A 27,659-nucleotide genomic window follows, 5' to 3' on the forward strand; every position below is an offset into this window, starting at 1 on the left:
GCCTGCAGCAACAGCAGGCAGAGAACAACACCCAATGCATTTGCACCTTGGACTGGCAGAGGTGCAATTGGCTAACGTGGTTTTCTGGTGTGGACCAAGGACCGCCAGCAGTCTCAGGAAGAAAGAATGAGCGCATCTTGTTTCACCTAGCACTGAATAAGTTTAGTGTGGATATACTGTGAAAAATCTGTCTTTGGATCTCCAGGTGTTGTTTAAACTCTAGCTACGTGCAGCAATTCCCAGAGTTTCACCAAATGATGAGTACTGAGTAGCTGTATAAGGTCTATAGTTATGTTTTACAAACTTCAAATATCTTCCAGGTGTTAGAGACAACAATTAAGAACCATACTTCTGAATTAGCTTTGCTCTCTATTTTTCTAGTCTGCATAATGGCAAATTAAATAAATTACAATGGGATGGCAGAGATCTGAAATTCCTTCTTGTAGTTTCTAGAAACGCAGCCTATCATTGACAGAATATGTTTGACAGCTTGGATGTACCCACAACACACTTCCACTGACTCTTTAACAGACTATTTGCAAACACGGGGCCAAAAATAGCTTCTGTAACTATTCAACTCAACTAACGAAGATGGAGTGACTACCTGCAAAATTCATGGTTCTGGCAAATGTGAAACAAATAAGAAAAAAAGTGTTTCCTCCTTTTTTCATGCAGGTCAAGGATAAATGGTTACAAAATAAGAAGGTATTCTGGAAAGTTCAAGTGCTGTAGTGCTCTCCTGCTTAAAGAAAATTTGCACCAGAGAAATGACCCCATGAAACATTCTTACCAAGTACTTTTATAGAAATGCTCATACAGACATCAGTACTGCTTGACACATGTATTCAGGATTAGCCTATTGAAAGTATTTTTGCTCTTGACGATAATTACGATGTTGGTTGCACTTCTCTTACTGTACTTTGTGACCCATATTCAGCAAATGATGGTCAACCAAATAACCTGCTAGCTGTCAAGGAATTAGTGACAGCTAAAAATAAAATAACAATAAAAAAGAAAGTTTGGGGCATTTTCTGAATAGAAAAAAGCTGTGATACTATGTTAATGCCCAAACAGTCCTGGCACAGCAACTGCACAAGGTCTGCAGTATACAGCAGCAGATTTCAGCCCTTAAACCCTTACCCATAGATGCTTCTGAATGTCACTGCAAAACCACACATTTCTATTATGTTTGTAGCCCTAGTGTCATCTTACTTTTGACAGCTGAAAATAGCTGACATACTAATCTTGATTTTTTCCCCATTCTTGCAGTATATCCTTCTTGAGGGCTCAAGTGTGGGCTCTGATTTTTCCCAGACCAACTGAAGTTGTGGGAAATGCACACCTTTTCCCCTTTTGCTTAAAATCATTTCAAACCGGTGGAACTTGTGTGGCTTCTCTTAATGTCAATTTCTCACTATTTCTCCAGCTGCTGAAACTACGCTGGATGTATGTAACCTGAATTTCGCAACCACAAATACCCAATCAAAACTCTTCAGATTTCACAGATCATTTGTCCTGAGCAATCAGGGGGTCCTCCTAACCTGGGCATATTTACTTTTGTTTTGAGACTGAATACATGATTCGTGCACCTTTCTCTGTTTACCGTTTTAAGTGTGTATCAAGAGGACTGAGTGGTATTCTTAAGCAATGTTCATCATTGCTGCAAAGGAGGTCATCTATAAAGCAGTAACAGAGCTGAAAAGCGCATGTGTGTACATATTCATGCACAGCTTCTATTTTTGGAACCAGAGCTGCAAGATGGGCCAGAAAAAGATGTGATACATGTAGTGAAGAGATGCAGTTCAGGCTTTAAAGGCAAGTGTGCAATGACGATGGAGTGACTATATGATCTAGGTTCTATGTTTCTTAAGGTTACATGATGTGTAGTTTGGGAGCCCCAGTTAGAAAACATGTACTGTTTGCCCAACTTCTCTAACTAGAATGCTGATAGCTCCTTATTTACAGGGGCAGTAGCAACTGAAACCAAATAATCTTCCAGCAGTGCCCTGAGTCTACAGGACAATTATTCTTCCTGGATGACAGAAGACTGGTCAGCACTCAAGGGAAAGGGTTTAGGTTATTTTGGGGGCCACTGAGAAAAACGTGACTCGATCCCTTCAGCTGGTGTCTGGGGAAAGATGCAGGAACCCAAACAGCAGGTGTGACAACATGTGAGACTGGAACTCTTGAATCACCTGAATTTCAAGCGTTTCATCTTATTTCACTTCTCTGCATTCAGAATCTGTTATGGTTTTATGACCTGCATCAGTTATACAACTCACTGCAAAGCAGAAAGATGAGTCAGGACTGTGACTTTTGCTGATAGGTATCTTTTCGATGTACTGTTGGTTCAAAGACAGCAAAGGAGCACACATATTGGTCAAAAACCAACACAATCTATAGCTGGGGACAAGCCCTCCTTCTTAAGATTATAATAAATGGCATCATTACAGAAGCGAGCCATATTCTCTGAGCACATCCAAAAAGAATCCAGCAAGCTGCAGATAAGTCAGTACTCCTGTAAGTCTGCACATTAAAAAAAGTCATGAAGACTCAAGAACAAGCTAAGAGGAGGGTACGACATAATGGTTAGCATGCCTTCTCGCTTCACCGCATTTACTGCCCTAACAGGTTCTAAGATTTCACAACAAAACTTTTCCCCTCACTTCCAAATTAGCAGCTGTATCTCAAACAAATGACAGCAGGTCACTAGCCAGGCAGGGCCAACAAAGCTGCTTCCAGCATTCCTAAATCAGCTGGGGGGCAGAATCAAAGCACAATGCAGAACTAACAAGGACAGGGAGGCACAGTTGCTGCTAAGTGCTAGGCAAAACATTACTTAGGAAAACCACATTCAACTTCACTGCAAGAATCTAAGTGAGGTTCTTCAGGGAGCAGCTTATGAAATTCTCCCAAATTCTCCTTGCACATTACACGGAGACATAAGGAACAGCAGCACTGCACAGCAGAGTGAAGTGGAAGCTGCTTTACAAGACCGAAGTTGAAAATTGCAGTTTATGGATATGTTTTTTTGACAGTCTGGCTACATCCCCATCAGTTTATTGCAAAATAATATCAGGCTTTCAATATACACTTTCAAATACTTTAAATTAAATACAGTTCTCAATTTTCTCTAACAAGGAACAACTCTTTTAAAATGGAGGAAACTGCTTTAAAAAAAAAGTCAGACTGGAAAACAATGTTGAAATGCATGTTCAGAACATGCATTTTTGGCATGTTTCAAATCCAGCCTAATAAATGCAGCATGCCACACAACTCTAAATACGCATATTAGCCAAGATCTTGTAGGAAAGGACAAAAGGAGGATCAGGTCTTATCAGCACTATGCAGCAGAGGCATTAGATGCTTCACTACTAAAAGCCTATAGTATAGGTTAGTGTCACTCTCACCAAAAGCATCACGTAGGAGGATTTTTTGTCCTAAGCATGCAGAAAGAAAAAACAAAACAGTCATGAGATAATGTTAAGATGAAACTTAGATATGAACAAGTGCATAATGGTTAATTTGCACACTTTCGCAAGCTGTATTTATCAAGGATCTGCAATGCTATGTCAGTGAGAAAGGATTTGGTTCTGTTATATYGTGACAATATGAATTTTTACATTGAATTGATTGCATACATATATTACATAAAGATGGACATGTCTGTGGTCCATAACTAGGGATCTTAACAGACTGAGGTTTATCTCAAATGGATATGAGGTGGAGAGAAAACAGTCAGGTTTCAGATACATGTCCCACCGTCAGAAATAAAAGCAGTATCAGAAGAGCTGTTATCAACATCTGCACATACCAAATTTGGTCCATTCTGTAAAAAGGAAAAAAGACAAGCCTCTGCAGTTTAGAACATGATTCTGCTCAGAGAAACTATTCAAAGAGGTAAATGTTGGAACCACATGATTCCCAAATTAACTATCAATTCATACTCAAATTGCAAGGCAGTGAGAAAACAGATGGTTTTCATCAGCCCTGCACATGTTAGCCTAGGATCTGAAAGACAAATCAGAATAAAGCTAACTTCAGCAGTAATGCTGAACTAAGTAAGGTTTTATATATACTGTGAAAGACAGGTGTTTAGAAGGTTAAAAGAGAAGGAAGAAAAAMAGAAAAAAGAAATCACCCAGGATTTTATATTAAAATTACTAGCTCAGGTCTAACCTAAAATCTCCTTTATGAACTTAGTTAAAGATACCAGCTCTAATTCATCTTCTCTTTGTTACTATTTTTAATTTGATTTAGCCATCACAAAAAAAATTACTTTCTCCCTTTATCACACCCCTTTTCCCCCTTTTTTTGGTGCTGCTGCAGGTTTAAGTGGCACGAGCAGTACACTTAAAGATAGCACACTTCAGATACAGTTCTGCTGAGGACACTTGTGCCAGCACAGGTTCTAGTTAAGTCTGCAGAAAGGGTAACAATACTGAAGTCATTTAAAATAAAATAAAATAAAATAAAATAAAATAAAAAGTTTCCATTAATGTAGTCCTGAGATTTGACCAAGAGAAACTCACAAACAAGGAGCAAAAAACTCACACCTGCAGAGCAAGAAGTGCTCACTTGTAAAGTTGCTTTCCTGATCATAATCGCATTTTAAATCAGGAGCCTCCCAGGCAGAAAACACCTCTTAAAAGATGAGAAACAAAAAATGTGCAATCGGGGCTAGAGAAYGTGCTGCTCATATTTACATTTGAACCCCAACCTCTTCTAGCAACAGACTGCACTTTGCACTGTGTTCACATTTTGCCTTCAGAAACGTCTATTATTTTTAGGAACAGAACTTTATACTCAGACAAAAATTGCAAACTAATGAAAAATATATTAACCCATCTTAATACGTTCCTCAGCTAAGCATTTAGAAAATATTTTGGATTAAATATATTGCATTCTGTCCTAAATRGATTTAAGTAATTAGCTTCTCTTTTATCCTCCCTCCCATGCACAGCAGAAAACATTTTATGAATTTAACAATAGTATAGCTTTCAAAAACAGCTTAGCAAGAAGTTTTACAAACAGAATAAAGAATTCAGTAGCTGTCTAAATATTTATAAAAATATAAAGGAGAAGAAATGAAGTTTATTATACAGTTCACACAATCTAATACACAAGAAACAGACTATTGCATTCTTCATAGAGCATGTGAAATAATCGCTTCTGAACTTTGGATTTGATCTGAAACTCAGATTGCAAAAWACAGACTCCAGTTTAGAAGATTCCTCTGTTCTACATTATTATTTCCAGAAGATAATAAAGTAACATCCAAAAACTAAATACATACTTTTTCCTGAAGAAAGTGGAAGTAAATAGATGTTTCTGAATTCCACATAAGTTCTTAATTAAAATTGAGAAAGACAGTCAATCTGCATTAAAAAGGAAGTTATAAATCTTACCTTTATCTACTACATCCCAGACTTCAACTTTAACGATATCATCAGTGGCTAAAAGCACAATGAGAACATAAAATGTTAAAAAAAGGGTACCAGCAAGATGGGCAAAATCTGTCCCCCACCACACAAAGCCTAACCCAAAGCAAATAATGCCAAAGTAATGAATCGATGTAAAAAAAAAAAAAAAAAAAAAAAAAGCTAAGTAACTCCCCAGCAAGTTAGAAAAATCCAGAACATAGTGTAAAGAAGGCTTGTCATTGAAGAACCAAGATGTACACCAAAGCTGTGCTCTCTAAAGAACTTCTTAAAAAAATACTAGTAACATAAGTGATATTGTTAGCCTTCCTTCAAATATTATGTTAGATTTAGAGCATGTTATAAAAATTTCACCTAGATTCTCTTCATAACACACAGAGGTTTACACATTCTTCTTTCAGAATAGATGTAAATTAAATTTGGAGAATAAAGTCTAGTCTAGAAGCAATGTGCACATTTGGAAAAATGGGAATACACATATGTAAAGATCAACTATATTAATAATAATTTTATGTAAATGTGACACGGGGCAGACCACTCCTGTGGTAACAGAAATCTCTGCAAATTTCAAGATACTTTGACTTATTCTTCTGACAAAAATAAGGTATTACTAGCAATTTTGCCTCTTAAAGAGCTGTAGAGTCCATAAATAAAGTAGAGCAAGGGAGAGATCTGAGTTGCTAAAATCTAAAGCAAAAGAAGCAAAATTCTAACTACAAAAAGACCACTGCTGACGATGACAGCTAGCAGTTTAATTTTGAGGCTATATGCAGAATAAATTAATAGAAGCTGCTCATTGAATGTGAACAAGCTGTTTCATCTTCACAGGGTTGTTCCAAGAAACAGCTGCTTTTAGGAAATGATATAAGGCACTAAGCAAAAGCTTGTAGTTGGAGCAACTCAGAACACAAGCCACAGAGTAAGAAGACAATGGCTCAAAGTAGGAAATAATCTCCTATCACAGCATTGCTGAATACAGCTAAGTGTCGTTGTCAAGCCAGGACACATTTCCTCTATGGAATCCACTGCTGGCTTAAAACATTTCAAAATTCTCTAAAGACAGATGAATAAAGAAAAAGTTTGATTATTCACTTCCTGAGAAAAAGTCTTTCTTGTAGTCAAGCATAAAGTCAAACCAGAGGCTGTTTTTCTCATAGCAACTCCCACTTAATCCTCCAATTTGCTGGCAAGGCGTAAGATGAACAAGAGATTTGCCCAGGGCCAGCCTCTGCATCACAGGCCCAGATGGTACACAACAAGCACACAGAAGTTTGCAGTCCTCCGCTTTAACCATTATACTTCTCAAATTCCTTCTGTCCCTGAATATTTCTATAAATCATCAATTCACACAGGGCTATAGCGCAACCACTCCCCATTACTCACATGACTGGCATCCAGATGGATGAACAGATATCCATACCTACCAGCTCTCACAGTAAGGTGCTCTTTTCTGTGATCTGGGATGCTCAACTCCATGGTGTGTTCAGGGTGCACCGTGACCCAGCAGGTGCTCTGACACAGATAAGCCTGTTCTGCCCCCAAATTCAGTTGCTGTAGCTGGGACTGGTACTGCTACAGCTGTCCCAGAAGCGCGAAGAGATGGACAGATCAACAAAGTCAATCTTTTTTCCTCTCAATAGTCAAGACATTCTGCAAGATGACAGGACACTTTTCTCTTTCAGATGGTAAACTTTGCAGTACCACTACAGGAGCCTAGAAAGCAGCTTGTTCTTTCCTGCAGCTTCATGTGAGGAAGCAGATAACTTCTGGGAAGCAGGTTCAATGGAAAAGTTGAAACCCATTTCTGGAAAACAAAGCTCTGTGGATGACATGCAGCGTCCTCCTAGGAGATGGACTGTTACCTGGCACTGGAACTTTGCTCCAAAGCTCCAGTTATCTCTACCTTCTTATCCTAATACCAAGTGCAAGTGCACCCTCAGTTATGGTTTGTTCTCCTAGTGAGTAATCTATGCAGTACTAAAGTCCTGCTGGGCAGTATGGCTTCTAGATAGCCAAGGACTGGAACTGATTGATGTASAAAGAAGAGACCTGCTCTGCACCCTTTTAACTCAGGGGAAACACAGAGCTTAGCAAAGAACTTGACTACACAAGATCCAAGAAAACCGTTTTTCCATGTTTTATTCCCCCCCAACCCTGGTTTAGGAATAGTGATTCTGCTAGCTACTAGACAACAAATTCTTCCTTTTCATCACCAGCTTCATTCCTGATTATCTTGAACACACAAAGGGATAATTACTTTAGTGCTGCTGTGTTAGCTTTTTTATGACTCATACACAGCTGTATGAGCAGCATCTCACCCTAATGGCTTCTGAAGGCATGTTGCAAAAGAAGAGTGCCAATTCATCATTTTAATTCTATAACTTGGATGAACCTAAACTCGTCGCATGGGTAAAACCATTGGGCCACCTCTACTCAGTTGCTGTTTGGCTAAGTAGTCCGCAGCCAGCTGCACCCAAGACACTGTTTTCCTGGAAAACAGCATGAAGTGAAGAAGCTCCATTTGCAAGAAAGATCCTTTAAAAATAAACTATGCCTTTATGGATGGCTTTGTCATAAAAATTCACAGATTCTCAGACATACTTATTCTCATAGTTACATGATTCACCTCATATTTTGGATCACAAATCCTACAGAACAGAACAGCTCTGTCATTCCACACACTCATCTATAAAGCTTTCGAAGTATTCTGAAGTACTTTTTTTAATTTTTACTTCGGACTCCCTTTCAGACACTGACAGAAGGAGAATAAAATTGTTGACTAGCATAATCTAAGAACTGAACATTAGAGTTGGAGATGGTATCTCCATACTAGGTACAAAAAAAATTCTTTAACAAGGACAGCCGTCTCGGAAGAGTAATTTTGTTCATTCTGAGCAGTGAAATATAACTCAGATTCCTTTAACTTTATTAAATCCTCCAATATGAAACTTCTGCAGATATGACAAGAGGAAATTTCCAGACCTAAAACATTAATCTTCTAATACCTGGCAATATGAGAATTCTGGAACATTTGACAGCAATTTAATTAATATCTGTAAATATTTGCTGCCAACTACCTCATAATGTTTATTCAAGGTAGCTTGAGAGCATGATCACAGGCAAAATAAACTTTTTTTCCTCTACAGATTAACTCAGCCAATAGGATGGTAATTAGATCTGAATCAGCTTCTCAGAGTGCCCACATCACCTATCTTGGATGGAAAGTTTTCACAACAGGAAATACACTTTACAAAGTTTTTAAAAGGTGGTTATTTTTATAAGTTTTAAGGAGGTCAGCCAGCAATTTCCTGTATTACTGGAAATTATTAGTAAGAAAATAATACAGCTTTCTAAAGTGAAAGAAAAGGAAGTGAAAGGCACAATTTCATGTACAGTCTTCCAAATGTTCCAACTAGTTTGGCACCTTTGGGAAAAGTCCATCACCATATGTACACATTGCTGTCAACGCTAACCAGCAAGCCCTACAAAAATGTATCACATAAACATTAGAACTCAGCACTAGAAATAAAAAACCTGCAATTACTAACTTGCAGCAAAGCCAGCTTCACATCTAGCTACTTTCTACCCTGGCATCATGTCCCTGTTGAAAAAGGCAGTGTCTAAGTCTCAGCTCAGTAACAGGAAATGCAGTCCCTAAAATATGCAAACATGTGAGATGGTTAGATCTTTCTACACATGGAACAAACTCTTCTAACACCTTTCTGCATGCCACTGTCCAAAACAACAAGGTATGAATTAGTCTCTTAAAACAAACAAAAAAAAAATCAAATGTCAAATTCCAGTGCTGTATTTACAAGCAATGCTTTTATTATAAGCATTGATTAGAGAGGAAATCAAACATTTAAGTTTTTATGCATGATATTGTAGAAAATCACAACTGACATTCTGATTGCTCTTTACATTTCAATATCTGAGAAAGAAGTATTCCCTAGTTTTACCTAAGTCTGTTAAGACTGAGGTACTGAAGTTTGTTTTCTGGAGATGCTTTCCATAATCCAAGCGACTTTCAAGCTCTACCTTCACACATCAGTAATGGACGTGCTGACATTCCAAAAGAGGAATGAGAGTGTGGGGGAAGGATGTCACAGCTCAAATGCGGTATGCCAGACGTGTCGCTGCAGATGGGGAACTCTGCATGAATAATGCAGATCTGTCAATATCTTGGGCCAATTGATAGACAAAACAGCAGGAAGATGGTACTCCAAAATAAAGGTGCTTTATGAAGAAATGTAGAAGTCAGCTAGCAAAGCTTTGCATCATTACAATACAGAGTCCCTGTCAAATATCTGAGCACCTGTGACACAAAGCTTAGCTCAATGCCAGATCCTGAACCTCTTTTTCTTCGACATCCAATGTATATCACAGCTAGCCATTATTATAAACCCTTTCAATCTTTATCAAGAAAAGGGAGACTAATGTGAAAGCCTTTTTTCAAAGGAGAAGGAGACAATCTCCCGAATTTTGATTACCAGTACCTTGTGAACCTACAACAGCAGTATGTCCTCACACTCCTTGTGCTGAAAGCCTGTGAAACCAACAGGTATTACAATATCCCACAGCAGCCTGCTTGCAGACACATCCTGCGGCTCCATGATCATTGACACGAGACTTGTACATTACAGAATCACTTGACAATACAAATTTGATCACTGAATTATCCAAAGCACTCAATACAGTGTTTACCTCAACTTTATGCTTTTATTCCAGCTGTGGGAAGACAGAGAGTATATAACTCAGCATAAACTCAGAGTAGTGTGGAAAGACAGTATTTGATACGACAAATAAACTGCCGTCATTTTTTTAAAGCAAAATCAGACTTACAAAGCAAATTCATGCTGAATGAGTACTTCATCTCACAAGGCTGTGGCATTTTTCATCAGGAACCTGAAAGCTGCATTTACTGTGCTGTTGAACCACAGCCTTATGCAATTTCAATGCCTGTGCAGTCTTCTCCAGGCTAGATCCAGGGCTTTCACAGCCTCTTTAAACTGCCACAGCAGATGGGAAAATCACATCTCATCTCTCAAAGTAAAACAAGCACTTTGAAAAGCCACTGACAGTAACTCAACCTAAAGTCATTATTTCTACAACCATTTTTAAAACATCATTTTTATCATTTCCTGAATGTTGTTTATATTTTGATCAGTGAAAGACAAGAATATACCAAGTTATTCACTTGTGCACAGCACAGTAATGCCAAGCACAGTTAGCTTCAGAGACAGATTTCCATAACAAATATTTTTTTTATCTTATCAAATATATCACAAATATTTCAATTTTTTTGGATGATCTATGAAAAACCTTCCTAGGATTGCAGCTTCCAAGGGCATATCCTTTATCACTTACAACATACAWTTTTTGAATACAGTTATTAAAACACAATTGAGAAACCGTGAATAATAAATTAAAATAACTTGAGTGCTGAGACACCCTTTTTTCTCCCAAACAAACACAGAATAAGATGCAAACGAGGCTGCAGTAGAACTTCTACCCCTGGCACAGACAATTGCTCCACAACTGTCACTCCCTCCACCTCTCTCCTTTTCTTACTTTTATAGTTCCAGTGGATGCTGGTGACTTGGATCTCCTGAGTTGGAATATATTCCTCAATAAATTTCTTCCCCTGCAGTCGATGCCAGAGTGTGGTTTTCCCAGTGTTCCTGTCCCCTCGGATAACAATTTTCACTGAGGAAAAGAAGCAAATAAATAAAGTTGATTAAAACAAATCTAAGAATGTTTGGAAAGCATGTTAACATTTTGCAAGAATTATTCAGATGTAATTAATTCTCTCATAGGCATGATGATTTGTTAAAAAACAAGTGGCTCAGTCATTAAAATTACTGTTCATTCAGCTACTGAAACTAGCTCAGCAGAAAGAACCAATGTCAAGACTGAGTCTTCAGAATCCTGCTCAACTTTAGCCAGCTAAGTTCCTGCTTCCACTTCTGCTCACTTTTCATCCTCCTTCCTTCTCTCACTTGTATCTAGCCCTTACTCCAACTTTGTCATACCTATCCCTTTTCAAGGCTTCAAGACTAGGCTTCTCCTTCAATTATCTCCTCTATCATTCACATTTCTCCTGAAACACTGCTCATTCCTTGAGGAAATAATATTTTCCTAGAGCCTCTTGCACAACGTCATTAAAAGCTCAAGGACCAGTCCCCAGCTGACCTGAATTAGACACGGTATTTTGTTCTGAAGTGCTGCTCCGCTTTCATAAGGGTGTGAATTTAAGCCAAGGCACTGGCGCAAAAGCTATGTGAATGTTCTTGGAGAGCTGAGAGGCAGGTTCCGGTGAACATTACCGTAAAGTTAAGCTGTAACCACCCTCAGCTGCCTCCAGCTTTCTTTTGCTGGGACAACACCCTGCTTTCCAGGGAAAGCAGAACAAGATCATGTATTGCTCTTCAGCTGCTCCAGATCACAGCTCAGATTAGCTCAGACAAGGAGGCAATCCTCAAGGAACAGAGTCTCTGTCAAAGGGACAAAGTAGCTCACATCCACAGAAGTCTACCTTAAATTCACCAAACTACTTCTGTTGATGGTTCAATCCAATTCAAATCCAACCAAAAACAATCTACCTTGTATTTACTAGAAACAGGCTAAGTTGGACCAAAACAAACATGCCTTTTGGAGACACAAGCTGGCTTAAATATCACTGAAATAAAATGAAGAGAAACTGAATCTCCATGGATCAGGTAGAGGAACAGTCTCAGTCTCTGCAGCATGTGCCAGGTCTTATTGTGGTCAAGGTGTGAGCACATTGGTGGCATTCAGCAGAAGGAATTTTCAAAAAATGCAGTTTCAGGTAAAGCCAGAAAGGCTCCACTTCCCCTGTCCTGTCACCAGACCAGCTACTTGGGCCACTAAGCTGAACTACAATGATGTGCATGAGCTTGTTCACATGTGCCTGTAGCCACAACAAGAAAAGTTAATCAGTGGAGAAATACATTCAAACTCATCCCAAGGAAAGGAAGTATCCAGAATACTTTGTTGAGAAAACAATGAATCCATACAGTATCACTTGTACTGGTGTCATGAAGTGTACTCAACCCAGCAAAGCAATTTCCATAGCAAGCAGTATTGTGGACCTTCCACAGTCCATCTAATATTACCTTGCTCTTTCTGAAAACAGTTAAGTATCGCTTTCTAAATTTTCTGTTATATATATATATATATATATATATGTGTGTGTGTGTGTGTGTGTGTGTGGTTTTTTTAAGTAGCAACAACAAGGCTATTGAGAGCACCTGACTTGAACAGAACTAGAAATTTTACACTTGCATTTGATACACAGGAGCTTTATCCCCTAGAAAATGGGCTGCTCAGACATCTAACAGCAGATTCAAGTCATTAGCACTAGGTTGTGAATCACCACTCGGGGCAAAAAAATCTCAGACTCAAGGCTGTCTTTTTTTTTTTTTTTTTTAATATATCTCAGGTGTTATTACAGGCATCTCCAAAAGGTAGCAGGACAAGCAGAAGAACCACATCACTCCAAGAAAAGTTTGTTAAAAGCAAGAGTGCCTGAAACAAACATATAAAAAGTTATACGAAAGTTTTGTCTGGTGCAATTTTGTGTTGCAGTTCTGCTCTGTTTTTGTTGGTGTTCTGCTGTCATCCACTAAGATATATTACTGTTTAGTTTTTTAAAAGTTATTTGTTAAAATAAAAAAATAATAATCCAGGCAAAAATGAACAAAATATTTATATTTTGACTTCATTTATGGGTACCAGAGCATCTCTGTAGAGACAGTAAAGCATTTCTTGCATTTCCTATTGTACTATGTGGAATGCCAAAGAAGGATTCCTTGGATTTTTCTTAATTAATGCAACATGTCCATGGCATAGTTAGAATAAGAACCTATTTGCCCCCCCACCCAAAATGTGAACCTTTTGAAATGCTCTCACTGCTTACCTTAGAAAGACATTTTAAAATTCATATTCCCTCAAAAATTACAGCACTAGCTACTGAAACAGGGAGGCCCAGGAGACAAATAGACTCTTCATCATTTATGCTGTCCGTTGTTTCTCAAGGTGCAGTTTCACTGTCACTTCCAGACGACTTATGTGTGAGCTATCTCCAGAAGAGGCAATCTTATACACCCCATGGCCTTTCCTGTGCCAGCACTACTGCTTCTGCAGCTATATGTAGAATTGGATCTGGGAACTGAATCATCTGAAAACTAGTCCCCAAATTACTTTTCCATAACACTTGATTTCAAAATCTTTTGGGAGTAGCGCTGATGAAAATATTTCTCAAACTGCAATCAGGGTCTGGGAACTACCATCCTAAAACAAAAGAATGGGAGTAAGGGCTATAGTGCTTACAAAATAGATACAGAATATTTGTGAGGTTTTGTCTTTGAAAAACACATTTTAGCTGAAAAGCAAAAAGGAGAGAGTAATTTGGGGGATTTCTTGCAAATGCTGACTTTAGTATTTCATATATGAAAATATCAGGTATGTCAGAGGTTTAGGCCAGACYGACGTTCTTCACGAGGACAGCAGCCTGCGCGCCATGGTGGGTTTTGTTTTGTGATGTGCACTCCRGACATAATTTTAAGAATAGAGCCCAGAAGGCACAGGCGTACGCAGAACAGCTAGACCTGAACCTCCAGCAGCTCCATGTCTTTTGTTCCTGTCAGTTACCATCAATGGTAACTCTCAGGAAACCCTCTTGCCTGTGTAACCCAGCCAGAACTGTTCACGTCACTGTTCTTAGGTGATCATTCCCTTATATAAACCTTTGTGTTTGAGTAACCTGCTGCTTCTGTAATTTGTCAAGACACTTTAAACGAGCATTGCTGCCAAAGGAATAAGATATACCTCCCCCTCCCTCCGCCCATTCCCACTTGCTTTGGCCTGTGCTACCCTCTCTGGGCCAGCACAGCTATCTGACTGGCAGCATAGCAGACCTAATTCAAGTTCAGGCTACCCCAACCAGGAAAAAAAGAAGCGAGTTTTAACAGATATACTATAACTAGTTCTCTATACTAGGAATCATGATCTCACATAAACATCTCAGCAATCACAAGTGTTTTTAACACCATTTTTACTTTCTGTACTTACTATAGTACTCAGGCAACTACAGTGTTATTTGGGGCACGGCACATAAAACAGAAGATGCTGATCACAGAGAGCAAATGAGGAGTGTGTGTGTTGGGAATGTGGTATAAAAATACTTTTGTTTTGCAATATGATGTCCCATCCTAAGGAAGTGATTGCTGCCAAAGGCTATTACTGGATTTTGCTCTCATCAGAAATCTAAACCCACTCACCTTGCAAAAGTTTTCCTTTAGAAAACAAGACTGAGTGGAAGAGAGGCCACCAACACAACTCATTTCAGTTCAACTTACTTAAAAGTGCAAGCTACACACCACTTATAATTCTCAGTGCCATTAAAACACCACATAGTCTTCAATATCACCTCAAATAGCGGGTTGTTTGTTTTAAAATATACTTGACAGCAGTGAAGGCTGGCATAGCATAGCTTGTTCTAAACTCCACAGCAAGCCAGCATCAAGAGCCAGGCGATAAGGCCCACGTCCTGTTCGTTTTTATCAGCAAGCAACCCAAGGCAATCTCTGCATCCTACAAGTATTTCTGGTAAGGAAACACGGTTCAATTCATGACCAGTAAAGGAAACAGTTCTGTAAAACTAGTCATTGCGGCACCCTTTAATTTAGATCTATGCAGCTGCAGGAAAAAGAGATTTAAAGATCTGTGCATATTAAAGATGACTACAAAAAGCATTTTGCACTCCTCCGTTGAAATTCACAATGAATTTCATGTGTTTACTAAAAAAAGGCATATTGACAGTAACACAGGGTTGAGGGCTAAGGGAACAGCTCTGCTCTTCTCTTAGCAATGCATTTGCATATGACAGTCCTTCTAGCCTACATTCAACTGAGACTATAACCTCAAAATGCTGGAACCCATCCTATTTATCAACTGCCATGGTTATGTAGGGTACTTCAAAATCCGTCATAAGCCTCCTTGTATCTCCTATAAATATTATATAATAGCGACACTGGGAAGAGTTACTATGGAGATTGGAAAGCTTCCCTTAAGGCAGTGACAGAAAGCTGCAGTTTTATTGTAGATATGAAAGCAGTAATGAGAACACAAATCCTGTCAAGACAGGGCACAAAACAAAAAGCTTTCCAGAGGCTTTCGGTAATGAGAGAGAATGCAGCCAAGGTACTGTTTGTAGCTGAGCTGTTTGCATTTTTTTGGCCCCGTTGTTTTAATAATAAGAAGGTATACATACATGTAGGTTGGTCCCCCATGCAGGTAGTCAACACAAAGATTTATCCCGTTCTACTTTTGTGCCAGCAAGATGCAGTTGATATTTATTTTATGTAACACAAACATTCACTACCACAGAAATCAACTTTCAATTTGTATAACAAAAAGGCATTGACATTAGCTACCTCATCTTAAACATTTAACAGTGAAGCACATGAATGTGTTCTAGTCTGTAGCCTCCACATAGCCTCTGCAGAGATCAATAGTCTTTAGCAGATTCCCAGGTATATGGTTGGCAATGCAGTGCTATATGCCCAGGTACAACAGTTTCACCCTCATCCCTAATCCTCCATTAGGAATCAAGTCCCTTAACAGTAACACARTGTTTCTGTTCATATTCATGACTCCTTGCTAAGATATTATTTTCTAAATTAAGCACTGTTCTTAGCATATTTAACAGATGTGATCTGGATAAATGCACCAAATGTTCTCCCTACTAGGGCACAGAGCTTCAAAACTGCATCAATTCAAAAGCAGCCCATCACAGTAACACTAAAAAACCCTCTCCAAACTCTGAAGTGCTAAATTCTCCCTGCCTGTACAGTTTCAGATTACGATACAACATAATCTSCATTTCCCCAACATGTGAGCCTTTAGAGAAACTATTCTGCAGCATGTTTACAAATCAGCCTTATTCCAAACTGCTGATTTCTCAGTCTTCTGTAATCAAACTTCACTGCTGGCACAGACCCATACAAACTAATACTCACAGTGCTCTGTGTTAGCATGTCTATTTTCAGCAAGGATGACATAAATACTGTTCTCTGTATCACAACTGGTGCTTTGGGATGTATTGCACATACCTGCAGTTCCTTCTTGGGATATTTTATTAGAAATAACCTTTACTGAACTTCTAGGGAAAAAACACAACCCTGAGCCTCAATACTGAAATTAAAATAATTCTGAAAGTGTTCTATGGAAAAAAAAAAGAGAAAGAGAGCAAATGTATCAGTTGCAGAAACAGATAATCATAATGAAATTATGTACCAAGGTAGTTAAAGGGCATACATCACTCACCTTTTAATAAAGCCTGACAGAGCACAGATTTCAAAAAGTCCCTTAYCATATAACCATTAGCGCTTAATTATAAATACTATGATCCAGGGCTGTACAGAAGGTCACCCACGCACTCAGGGGAATTACACTCCTGATGCTTTAACTGGCTAAATTTGATTTACAAGAAATTCTCTCTTGTGCCACAGTCAGCATAAGGCATGTAGGCATTCAGGACATCTCCTGCTCACTGGGGACACTGCTGCACCACAGGTTCCTAAGTCTGGCACAAAAACATAAAGTTTGCCACCTCTTACTCTACCCACATTTCTGCATGCTCTGACATTTAACTGCATACTTGGATTCGGACAACTGCTGGCAAAAGAACCGCCACACAAGACGAATAGCATAYGCGTGTCACGGTTCCACAAGGGCTCCTGGAAACTGGGCCCACCTGGGCACCGGCTGCCACCCACCGCGGAGGTTTGCTTCCCGCCCGGGGCTTTCTCTGACCCGCCCCCGTGACTCCCCAGAAGCTGGGCTCCAACTCACTGTTATACTGGACTCCCTTGGCAAATCTCCTCTGCAGAGCCTGGTTCATGGACTGCAGCCCTGCAGGGATATTCTTGTCTCTGACCGGAGTCTGGTCCGAGCCCACCAGCTTCTTCAGGGCTGAGAACATCTTCCTGGTCCCCCACCCTGGCCACCACCGGCGCTTCAGACACCTCCAGGCAACGGGCCGCGGCTCCGGCTCTCAGRGGCAAGACGGCGCCGGGGGAGGCATAGGGGAAGGTCGCGGCTCGGAGCGCGGGGAGGGCAAGTCAGGGCTGGGGCCGGGCTGGTGGCGCCATGAGGGGCGCCCGGCGCTCGGCAGGGCGGAGGTCTGCGGGCTCGACTGCCGGGCCCGCTCCGGTGGGGCGACGCGGCGGGGAAGGGGGCTCAGGCGGGGCCCCGCCGCGTGCCTGGCGGAGGAGGCGCTAGCCGGCCATGGCCCGGGGCTGGGCCGGCGCAGAGAGGCGCGGGGCAGGGGGGGTGTCCTGCGAGCGTCGGGGGCGAGGGCGGTGCGGCGGCTCAGCCTCATCGGGCCCCGCTGGTCGGGGCCCGGTGCCGGGAGAAGAGGAGGCGGCGCGCGCCGCCCGCCGCCGCCATCTTGCCTCTTCCGCTTCGCCGCGGAGGGGCCGGGAGGCGGTGGCGCCGGCTACGGCGGCTCGCGCAGGCCAAGAGAGCTGGGGCGGCGGAGCGCGGCCCGGCCGCGGGGGCGGCTCCGTGCCCGCCGCCCGAGGGGCAGTGCCGGGCCCTGCGGACCGAGCCGCGCAGTGGCTGTGGGGCTCCCCTAGGGCCCCTGTGACCCCCCCCCCAAGCCTCCTGCAACCCCGGATCCCCTGTGATCCCCCGGCGGCCTCCAGCGCCCCCGATAGCCTCCAGTGACTCCCCGGAATCCCCTCGTGTGACCCCCAAGGATCCCCCTGTGGCTCCCCATAACCACTGTAAGCCCTCCTGTGACCCGCTGCGATCTCCAGGAACCCCCTGTGACCCCCCATAGCCCCTGTGACCCCCCCATAGGCACCCACATTGCTCCCCTGTGACCCCCYCCCAGGGTCCCCCTGTGACCTCCCATAACACCCCAATCCCTTCTTGTGCCCCCCAAGTCCCCCATGACACCCACATAACTCCCCATAACCCCCTCTTATGAATCCAGCCCCCCCCAGTGAAACCCCCATAACTGCCCATAACCCCCCATGACCCCTTGTAGCCCCCCATAGTGCCCTCCAGTGACCCCCAGAATCCTCCTGTGACCCTCCGGCCCCCTTTAATCCCTTCCTTGACCCACCATGACCCCCTTGTGATCCCCAGCATCGCCCCATGATCCTGTACTGTCACCCAGGCCCCYGCCCACCTCCTCCCCATGCTCCCCATTGCCAGTCTCTGGCAGGGCCTGGGATGAGGTGTGTGTGYGGGGGGAAGATGATCCGCTGTGGCCTGAGGGGAGCCGTGGGGGCCGTGATGTGGGGGACACGGCAGGGTCAGAGGGTACATGGGCACAGCAGCCCCCACCAGGGCCTTGGGTGCCCCCTGGGGCCCAGGGCTGCCCTCCGTGTGCACCCCAGGTCCTTGGGTGCTCCGTTAGTTCCTGGTTGGCTCGCTGTGCACCTGGCTGGCAGCATGCTCCCTGTGTCCACCGGGATGCTCACCGGTGTGCTGTGGGCAGGAGTGGGGCCGAGAGAGCGGTGGTACCAGCCACGGGGTGCTCACAGTCCACCAGGTTCTTCCTGCTGCTGCTGTGCTGCCATATGAATTATTTGCCCCTAGTGAGGTGCTCAGTGCCCCCTTCCTAGCTGCCGGCCGTCAGCACGTGGGAGACGGGAGGCTGAAGCCCATCCGGCAGGATGCCCTGAGCCCCTTGGTGCCACCCCAGCACCAAGAAAGGGGCAGAAAGCAGAGGCTCGGTGGAGGTCACTCAGCAGCCCTAATGGGGTGTGGGGACCCAGTGGGGGAAGTCAGGGAGGTCTCAACAGCATCACCTAGTCCCTCCTTGAAACTGCCCCTCCACCCCACCCTGCACTTCTGTGGGCTCCAGATGGACATGTGGGGCTCATTAGTCACATTAGAGACATTTACTGCTTGGTCATGGCAGTGGCTTTGCAGGCGGCATGCCAGGGCTGCTCCCAGCGCCTTCCTGCCCAGCCCGGGCTCCTGTGCTTGGTGCACGCAGCTCATCCTCCACCCCACATCAGTTTGACAAATGCAGAAACTCCTCATCCTCTGCAAGAAGAGAAGCGCATGGTGTGATGGCTGGACTTGCGGATCGCATGGTGAGCTGCTTGCTTTGTCCTTGTTATTAAGGACAGACGGGAAGCAGTTGGGACCCTCCAAGCATCCCCTTACTCCCGCAGGTGGTGGGCTCCTGGCCTCCGCTGGTGAGCAGGGCCATGTGTGCTGACAATGGAACAGGGCAGCCATGGGGTACATGCGCTGAGCTGGGCTCGGGGAACCAAGGGGATACATTAACATCCCCCAAGCAGGAGTAACTGTCCTTACAGATCCCTATTTGGGAAATCCCCCAGTGATGGAGACTCCACATCTGCCCTGGCCTTGCTCCCCAGTGCTTTGCTCTACTATCTCTCAAAAGGCTCCAAAATAGAAGCCCTCATGCCAACTAGAGCAGAAGGATCCAGCAGGCATTGCATGGAGAGTACACCCCAAGCTGGGACCCCAATTCAGTGCTTGTTTGTTGTGACAGTCTCTCCACACCCATCCAATCTTTCAGCTGCTTTTCCCTCCCTGAACTGTACTGAGTATCCCCTGCCCAGGGGCTGTCACTTCACTGCTCCCCACCACACTGAAGCTTGTTCAGAGCCCTTTCGTCAAGATATTTTGAAGTCCAATCCTGGTCTCAGCAAGTCTGCGGCCTCTATAGTCCCCCTATTTGATACGATCTGCAGAAAAATGATCGTGCTCCTCAGTTCGTCAGAGTCCCAGACCCAGGATGGACTCACCTCTGATCCAACACAAACCCATCCCAGACCCATTCCAGACTGAGGATAGACTCATCCTAGACCCAGGATAAAACTATCCTAGCTCCAACCCAGACTCAGAACAAACTCATCCTGTACTCAGGAGAGACCCCTACCAGATGCATCCCAGTCAGACCCAGGGCAGGCCCATCCTGTACCCAGGATGGACTCATCCCATACCCTGGACCAACCTGCCCCACACCCAGGTAGACCTAGCACACCCATGCCCAGCACAGAGCATGACCAGAGGTGCTGTAAGCAGCACCTCCTCAGCTGCTACCCTGGTTTCCTGCAAGCCCAGATGCAGTGGGATGATGGGAAGAGATGGTGCGGTGTGCGCAAGATGGCCCATACCTCCCAGTGAGGGAGCCCCGCAGTACTCCTTGCACTCCTTCTCCGAGTAGAACTGGTTCCCGTTGCCCTTGCAGCCTCCGTAGTTAAAAGTGATGCACTTGCCCTGGGCTGCATCGAATGCCCAACGTATCACCGGCTTCTGGCAGGGACCCTTGACGATGGGCAGCCTGCAGGCAGCTGCAGAGACATAGGGCAGATCTGAAGGCAGGCCAGGTACCAGGTGCTCAGGGCCAGGGTGCTGTGCCAACCCCCAGGTGCACAACAGCAACTCCCACACAGATGCTGGACAAGATCATTCAAATTGCCCAATTCCTTCTACTGCCTCTGCAAAGACACTTCCTGTACTTCTTTCCAAGATGCCCTAAGCCCACCAGGAGAGCCCCCCATGCTCTTTCTCCATCCTCCCTCCAGGCTAGCCCTGCTTTCCCAGGCCCCAAGCCCTTGTGGACAACCTGGGGCTGGGGAGTGTACCACTGGGCTATCCCACTCACCCTCTGTCCTGCAGGCCTGCAGGCACTCCTTCTCTGAGTAGAAGTTGTTGCCATTGCCCAGGCAGCCGCCGTAGAGGAAGGTTTCACAGGCCATGGAGGAGAAGTTGTAGAAGAAACGAGYGAGCATCCCGCTGCAAGGCCCAGGGTCTCTGTTCAGCCTGCAGGAATCTGTGGATGAGCAGGACATAGGTAGTTGCAGGGAAATGGTGCAGATACTGAGCGATGGCATGGGGCAGAGGGATGCCCCGCTGTTGAGGGCCAGTGCAGCCCATCTTCTCCCAGGTCATACCTTCCTTATTGCCGACGTAAAGGGGCAGGGGGCCTGCAGCTGAGCCCTCTTCAGGAGGCAGGACTGCTCTCCGTGCCCTCTGCACAGGGGAGGAAGTGCAGGTCAATGGGTTCCCTCCATATCTAGCAGCCCTGTCCTCATCCAAGATCCCTATCTTGGATCTATGCCAGATCCATGCCAGATCCATGTATTTCAGATAAAGACACGTGCAGTGCCATAGTCGTGCCCTGAGCTGGCCTGAGAACATGTTTCTGCTGCTGGCTTTCRCTTACACATGATGGTTTATCCTCCAGAATATTTTTATCTGCTCTCCAGCCAAGTGGGCTGTTTCTCTTTCTCCTATCTCCTCTTCAAAATCCTTCTAAACTCAGCCCTGCAAGATCATTAAATATTGGGCAATTATAGCCAAGGGATCAGGGCAAGGTGGGGATAYGGGTATTAAAGAGTGAAGAGCCTCACATGGAGCAGGTAGTAGGATGTAGACCTCCATCTACCTCACCTCCTAGAGCAGTGCCTAGCTTGAGGCTATGTCAGAGCCCAGTGTATGTTCTTTGCTGGCTCCCTGAGCACCAGCCTCTCACTAACAGTCCAGCTGGCCCTCAGAGGCTCTCTGTTGGCCAGATCTTAGTCAATATGAGGTTGATGTGGGCTCAGCACTGAGCTGCTTTCCCCACCCTGGTGGTGGTCTCCACATCCTGGCTGCAGTACTCAAAGACAGSCAATTCTAAGAGATACTAGGCTCCAGCTGCAGTAACTTTTATCCTATGAAACACTAGACAAAAATCAGAGTAGGAAAAGGATGTTGCTTTATATTTGGAAGGGGATCTTGTGCCCACCTGACTGCTCCAGGACCCTTGCCACTTCAGCCTGTTCCTTCCTGTCCCCCTATCCTTGCAGGCAAAAGCCCACCAGCAGATGTGAAAGAGCACCTTCCAGGGTGCTTTGTGGAGATGCTGCCTGAAGAGTGTGCCTGGTACACAGATTATAGTCCCAGGACACTGAATCTTCAGTGGCTTTGGCCTGGAGGGCCAGCCTTGATCCTTCTCAGGAGATCCCAGTTGAACCACTCACCTCCGGTGCAGTTGCAGTCTCCTGGGGGATACATTCACCTAGGTCAGATGATGGTAAATAAAATCAGCAGCTTGAAAAGGACAGTTTCTCAACAAAGTCATCTCACTGAGGCCTGGTACCATGCAAAGAGATGCCCTCCCAGCTTGCCCCTGGCACTCTTCCCCACTTGCTGCTTTCCATGTCCTTGAGGCACTCCAACTTCTTCCCACTCTCATAAGCCTCATTGTGAAATCCCCACACCCACCTGCATCATGCTACCACTTTCTGGGCTGCTGGGCTAAGCAAGCAGCTCTTCAGGTCCTGGAAGTGCCCAGCCAAGGGCAGCAGTTGCAAGTGTCCCACTGGGTCAGCTCTGGCATCCTGCAGCCTTGTCCCATCACAGCTGTTGTGGGAGGATTGACTCTAAGGCACAGCAATGACCCCACCAGCTGCCCTGGGGCAGCAGAAAACTCGAAGCTGGTAGAAGCCTGGCTGACCTGTGGCCTTGTGTCCTCCTCCCCATCACTTTAAAGTCCTTTTCTCTCCTTCCTCCATCCTGAACATCTCCCTTTTCCCCCACCTCTGTGCACCAGAGTTGGCACACTGTAAACAACAGCCACACCAAGACGAAATGCTGGGGCGGGGAGGGGGGGCAGCCAGTAGGAGAGGCACTGTGTCTTCACAGAGGGGAGCAATGATTTACCTTTATTAGTGAGGATGAAGACGGAGTCCTCAGGGATGCCAAACTCCAGAGCCAGCTGTTGGAAAGCCTCGATTAGATCTTCCCTCAGCTCTGGGCTCCTCCCTGGGAAAGGGAAGGGGAACAAGCTGTCAACGGGCAGTTGGTGGCTGGTGTGTGAGAGGGTTGGTATGTAGCCTCCCAAGCACCCACCAGCCCACGGAGCTCAAGCATCTGCAGGTAGAGGTGGTATAAGCCTCACTATCCTATCCAAACTCTCCTACGTTATTCTCCCATCAGCCTTGACTAAGGACTTTGATAAAGTGGTTTTAATGTCTCTCAGTCCTGGAAGACAGCACCTCCTGCCACTTCCAGATCTGGGTTTCTTCCAAGCATGTTTTGCCGTATTTATCCCACATGACAGCCTTGTTTGGACATTCATAGCATGACATGGCTCTAAGCTGAGCCATAAAACTCATCATTTTCCCTGCCAAAGATGAACTGGACTCAAGTCACCACCTTCAAAGCTGTGGTCAGATTCCTCAAGGCCAAGTGAAGGGCAGTGCTAGTGAGCTATTTAGTCCACCCAAGCACAATCTGCTTGCCCAGAAAGTGTCATAGCCAGACATACCGTACAGTTTCAGTGTAGTAGTTGGACCAAAACTACTTTTCTTCTTCATCAGAATGATAGCATATTCTTCATAGTTGGTGCGAAGCACATAGGACTTGATAGACACATCCCATTCTGAGTAAGACAGAGATGCACAGGATGTCATTTCTGCCCTGACTGTGTGTATGATGATGGAGGATGGAAGTGGAAGGGGCCCAGCTGAGAGACAGTGACACCAGGCTGGAGATTGTGCCAGCCACACAACGCATGCCATCGACAGGGCCTGTTACAGAGCATCTCATATGAGGGAAGAAAAAAGGGAAGATAAGACAACCCAGAGCTAGGGGCTGAAATTGGGCGCTTAATTCAAGAAATGATCTGATTGTTGGGAAACAGCTACTGACCCTTATGCAACCATGACTCCATTTGGGCCTCCTGATCTCTTATTATTTGAGGGGATTCAAAAACAAAGGTTTGCAGACAAAGGAGATGATACTATCCATACTCCCGAAACACAGCTAGTGGGAGCCCGCCCTGGCATGGGACCTTGGAGATGGAAGGGATCTGCTCAGGTATTCCATAGCCTTGTGCCCACACATGGGCAGCTCTGAAACAGCCCCCAGGACCTTGTTCCCTCTTTTGTCTGGAAACAACCCAAACCATGGAGTGGTTTCCCTTTCCTTGGGAGCTCTGCTCTCATCAGCCTCTTTCCCAACCACCAGCTGCGTACTTCGAGGCCCAGATCTGGTTTGCATGGCCTGACTGTTCAGCAGCTTTCAGGCCAAGTAGATCAGCAGTCAGTCTAACTTACTGGGGTTATAGTAGGTGTATCTTCCAGGGGTGCTGGTTTTCTGGTATTCTCCCGAAACATGGGTGCAGTCATCTTGCCTAGAGAGAGGAAGAAAGCAATCATCTGCTTGGAGTGATATCTTTTCCTATTTATTGCATGAAAATCCTGCCTGAGGCACCAAGACTGGCCATGGCACAGGATCCCTGAAATCTCTGCTGCCCAAACATGTATTGCTGCCTCCTGTTTCTAGTCTGGAGTCCTGGGCAGCTGTGAGAGATAGAGGGAAATCACCTGGTGAGACATGGGGACAGGAAATGCCTCTGTCAGACAGGGCAGTGATGGGAACAAAAAACAAAGGATGGAGGGGAGTTTCTGAACTTCCCTGACCACGAGGAGCAGAGCTGACGACACTGTCAGGAAACAGTAACCCTTTTGGGCTGAGATTGGGCATTCATTATTTTGAGCTCAATCTAGGCCCACCTCAGTGCTCAAACTCCAGCCAGAGCAAGTAATTCTCCATGCTTGATCCCAGACCCTGGGGAATCCAGCACCCCTGGATGGGAAATCTTTGGGAGTGACTTGAGCAACCACAGCAAAAGCCTACACCATAAGCACTGCATACCGGAGCCTGGTGCTGATGGTGCTGATCTGATCATCATTCAGGCCAGGGCCCAGCACCAGTGTGCCCATGTTGAATTTTTCCTTGTAGTTCTTCATCCATTTGCAGGTCGTGGCAATGGCAATGTCATACCACTTGCCATACATCTGTGGGGATAAGAAAGGGATATCTCTGCTGTGACCACTCTTCGCCAAAGCTAGGGCATCTTGTGGTTTTCTGGAGAACCAAAACACTTGTGGCAAAGAAATCAGTCAATGGGGGGATGGAGCAGGGTGCTAGGGGTCAAAGCTGCTGCAGGATTTAAGAAGCTGCTGGACTCCAAGCAGGATTTTCCAGATCCCTGGTCACTAACCTCCCCAGGCTCTCAGACTTGGATTACTGGCAGGGCTTGAGAGCTGCTGGCATGCTGCCTTTCAGGAGGGACAGTGGGCCAAGCTTACTGGGTCACTGGCTTTACAACAAAACTGTGCTTTCTGAGCATGAAACTCAGAGTAAAGCATGGGTACATGGCCCTGGAACAATATTGAGGGCTGGAACAAGGTGCTGATCTCTCCCCATGTGATCCACAAAGTCAATATGTGAAGCAGAAAGTGTGCAGAGATTGTGGGAGTTGATCCAAAATGCAGGGCTAGATGCCCCTGTGTTTCACACCAAACAGCCAGGGAAGTGAGGGCCAGAACTGGAGCCCCATCCGAGGTGGGTGCTCGCTGCTAAGTGAGTGACGTCAGCCACATCTCACCTATTCTCCATAGGGCCCATCCCTGCACCCRGGCTGACACTGTAGCCTTTTGCATGGGGATTCAGACAGTCTGAGGCAGCAGAAGAGGGAGATGAGCGGGGGTTCCTACATCCCAGGGGAGTGCTCTAACCACTAGGCAGAGTTTGAACCATTAGGTAGCATCTAACAGGCATCCCATGTTCCCCTGATGGAGAGCTCAGATCCATATGCATGTATGGGAATGTGCAGAGCTCCATGGTGGGGAATGGAGATGCCAGTGAGTGATATCCCATGTCCCATCCCAGCCAGCCTGCACCCTCCATGAATCCTGCATATTAGGGCTGTCAGCAGGCCCTRCACATACGTCTTAGGCTGGGTAGATCAACAAGCATCTCATGGCATTTATCTGCCTCAGCCACTTGGGCTCCAGCTGCCTGTTGGGGTATTTGCTGGGGGAAGCCAYAGTGTAATGAGATGATGGCCTAGGACAACAAGCTGGCTCCTCTTCCCAACTGGCACCCCAAGGAGGTCTGCACTGCCAAGACCCATCCCGCAGAGCATGGGAATAGGAACAGTAATGGGAAATATTTTCCTCCTGTTCAGAGGAAAACAAAATGAAGCTTTCCCCCCATCCCCTCTGCCCCCAGGCTAAAGGGACTGCAGGCTGCTCTTACCCGCTCAGCATCAAAGTTCTCCTGCACTTGGATATCCTCCTCCTGGTCCCCAATAGGGGTCCCACTGGCTGCGACAAGGAGAAGGAAGGAAAGAAGACTCCAAAACATCATGTCTGGAAGCTTTAGAGTGCCCTCAGCCCCAACTGCTGACCAGGATCCCGGACTCTGTGCTGTCCCCACAGCGCAGGAGCGTGACCTTCAGACTGGCAGCCAGTGGGGAGGGGAGCACTGGGGCCTATCAGGGAGGTGTGGGGGTGGCTCGTGGCCCTGCATACCTTGACCGGGCAGGCCCTGTGGCACATCACAGCGTGGCCCTCAGAAATGGCCAGGATTTGTAAGGCATAGCTGTGCTGAGTCTTATTGAGAGTTGGCATGGGATGAAGGAGGGGAGGCTAGCATCCTTGTGCATTGCCCTCAGTCCCTCGGAGGTTTCCTGCACACCTTGCTCTTCTGCGGCCTGGCTGAGATCCTCATCCTTGCCTGTCCCTTCACCTCCTGCCGCTATCTCCTTTATTCTAACTTGGGATTCATATTCTTGCTGTGGGATCCTACAAACAGTCCTGCTGCTGCCCCCCAGCCTCGATCCACTGCATCAGACCTTGCTCCTTCCCAGGGCAGTGGGCTCTCCGTCTTGTATTTGTGATCTGAATTACTCCCCGTGAGGACCCAGAAGCAAAACCTCAGTGTATTTTTCTCTTATTGCCTGAGATAGGATGTGAACTTGTATGCAACCCTTGTGCGAGCTGCTGAGTTCTTGCTTGGGGCACCTTCCCTGCCCACTGACAACCAGGGATTGCTCAGAGTGTGGAAAGATCTGCCCTTTGCACACTATATTTAAACTGTTCCTCCTGATCAGACCTCCCAGACCTGCTGCTGGCAGCCATGAGCAGATGTACAGGCATGATAGCCGTGAAGGAAACCCCACTAACATGGCTGCCCTGCACATCCCTTGCTGCTGCTCGGGTCAAGTCTGACCAGCTCCGAATATAAGCCTGCTTTAAATGAGGGTCAGGGCATGGAACCTCCAAGCCCAGGTAAACCAGGTGAGCCAAAAGGACCTCCCAAGCCTTGGAGCTCACACATACATGTAGACATCCCTTGRCT

The 27,659-nt window shown here is 45.4% G+C and overlaps 2 protein-coding genes across 3 annotated transcripts in view; both read right to left on the bottom strand.

Moving 5' to 3' along the window:
* The window catches only part of RABL6 (RAB, member RAS oncogene family like 6), a 54,235-nt gene extending 36,296 nt beyond the window's left edge, over nt 1–17,939 (bottom strand). For both annotated transcript variants that reach the window (XM_085308323.1, XM_085308322.1), the window contains exons 1-3: nt 17,319–17,939; nt 11,013–11,147; nt 5,409–5,456 (exon numbers count right to left, since the gene is read on the bottom strand). In XM_085308323.1, coding sequence (XP_085164449.1) covers nt 5,409–5,456; nt 11,013–11,147; nt 17,319–17,448 — 313 coding nt within the window. In that variant the 5' untranslated portion in view covers nt 17,449–17,939. The remainder of the gene's footprint in view (nt 1–5,408; nt 5,457–11,012; nt 11,148–17,318) is intronic.
* A 1,516-nt stretch (nt 17,940–19,455) lies between these two features.
* Nucleotides 19,456–26,666, bottom strand: AMBP (alpha-1-microglobulin/bikunin precursor). The gene is made up of 10 exons (XM_085308360.1): nt 26,556–26,666; nt 25,167–25,309; nt 24,566–24,642; nt 23,776–23,889; nt 23,169–23,270; nt 22,487–22,524; nt 21,416–21,494; nt 21,127–21,294; nt 20,636–20,812; nt 19,456–19,529 (listed from the first exon to the last, which is right to left on the bottom strand). Exons 1-10 carry the CDS (start codon nt 26,664–26,666, stop codon nt 19,498–19,500), a joined length of 1,041 nt encoding a protein of 346 aa, XP_085164486.1. The 3' UTR covers nt 19,456–19,497.
* Nucleotides 26,667–27,659: the final 993 nt, after the last annotated feature.

This window comes from Rhea americana, unplaced genomic scaffold (assembly GCF_003343005.1).
Source record: "Rhea americana isolate MKP2758 unplaced genomic scaffold, rheAme1 scaffold_273, whole genome shotgun sequence".
NCBI lineage: Eukaryota > Metazoa > Chordata > Aves > Rheiformes > Rheidae > Rhea > Rhea americana.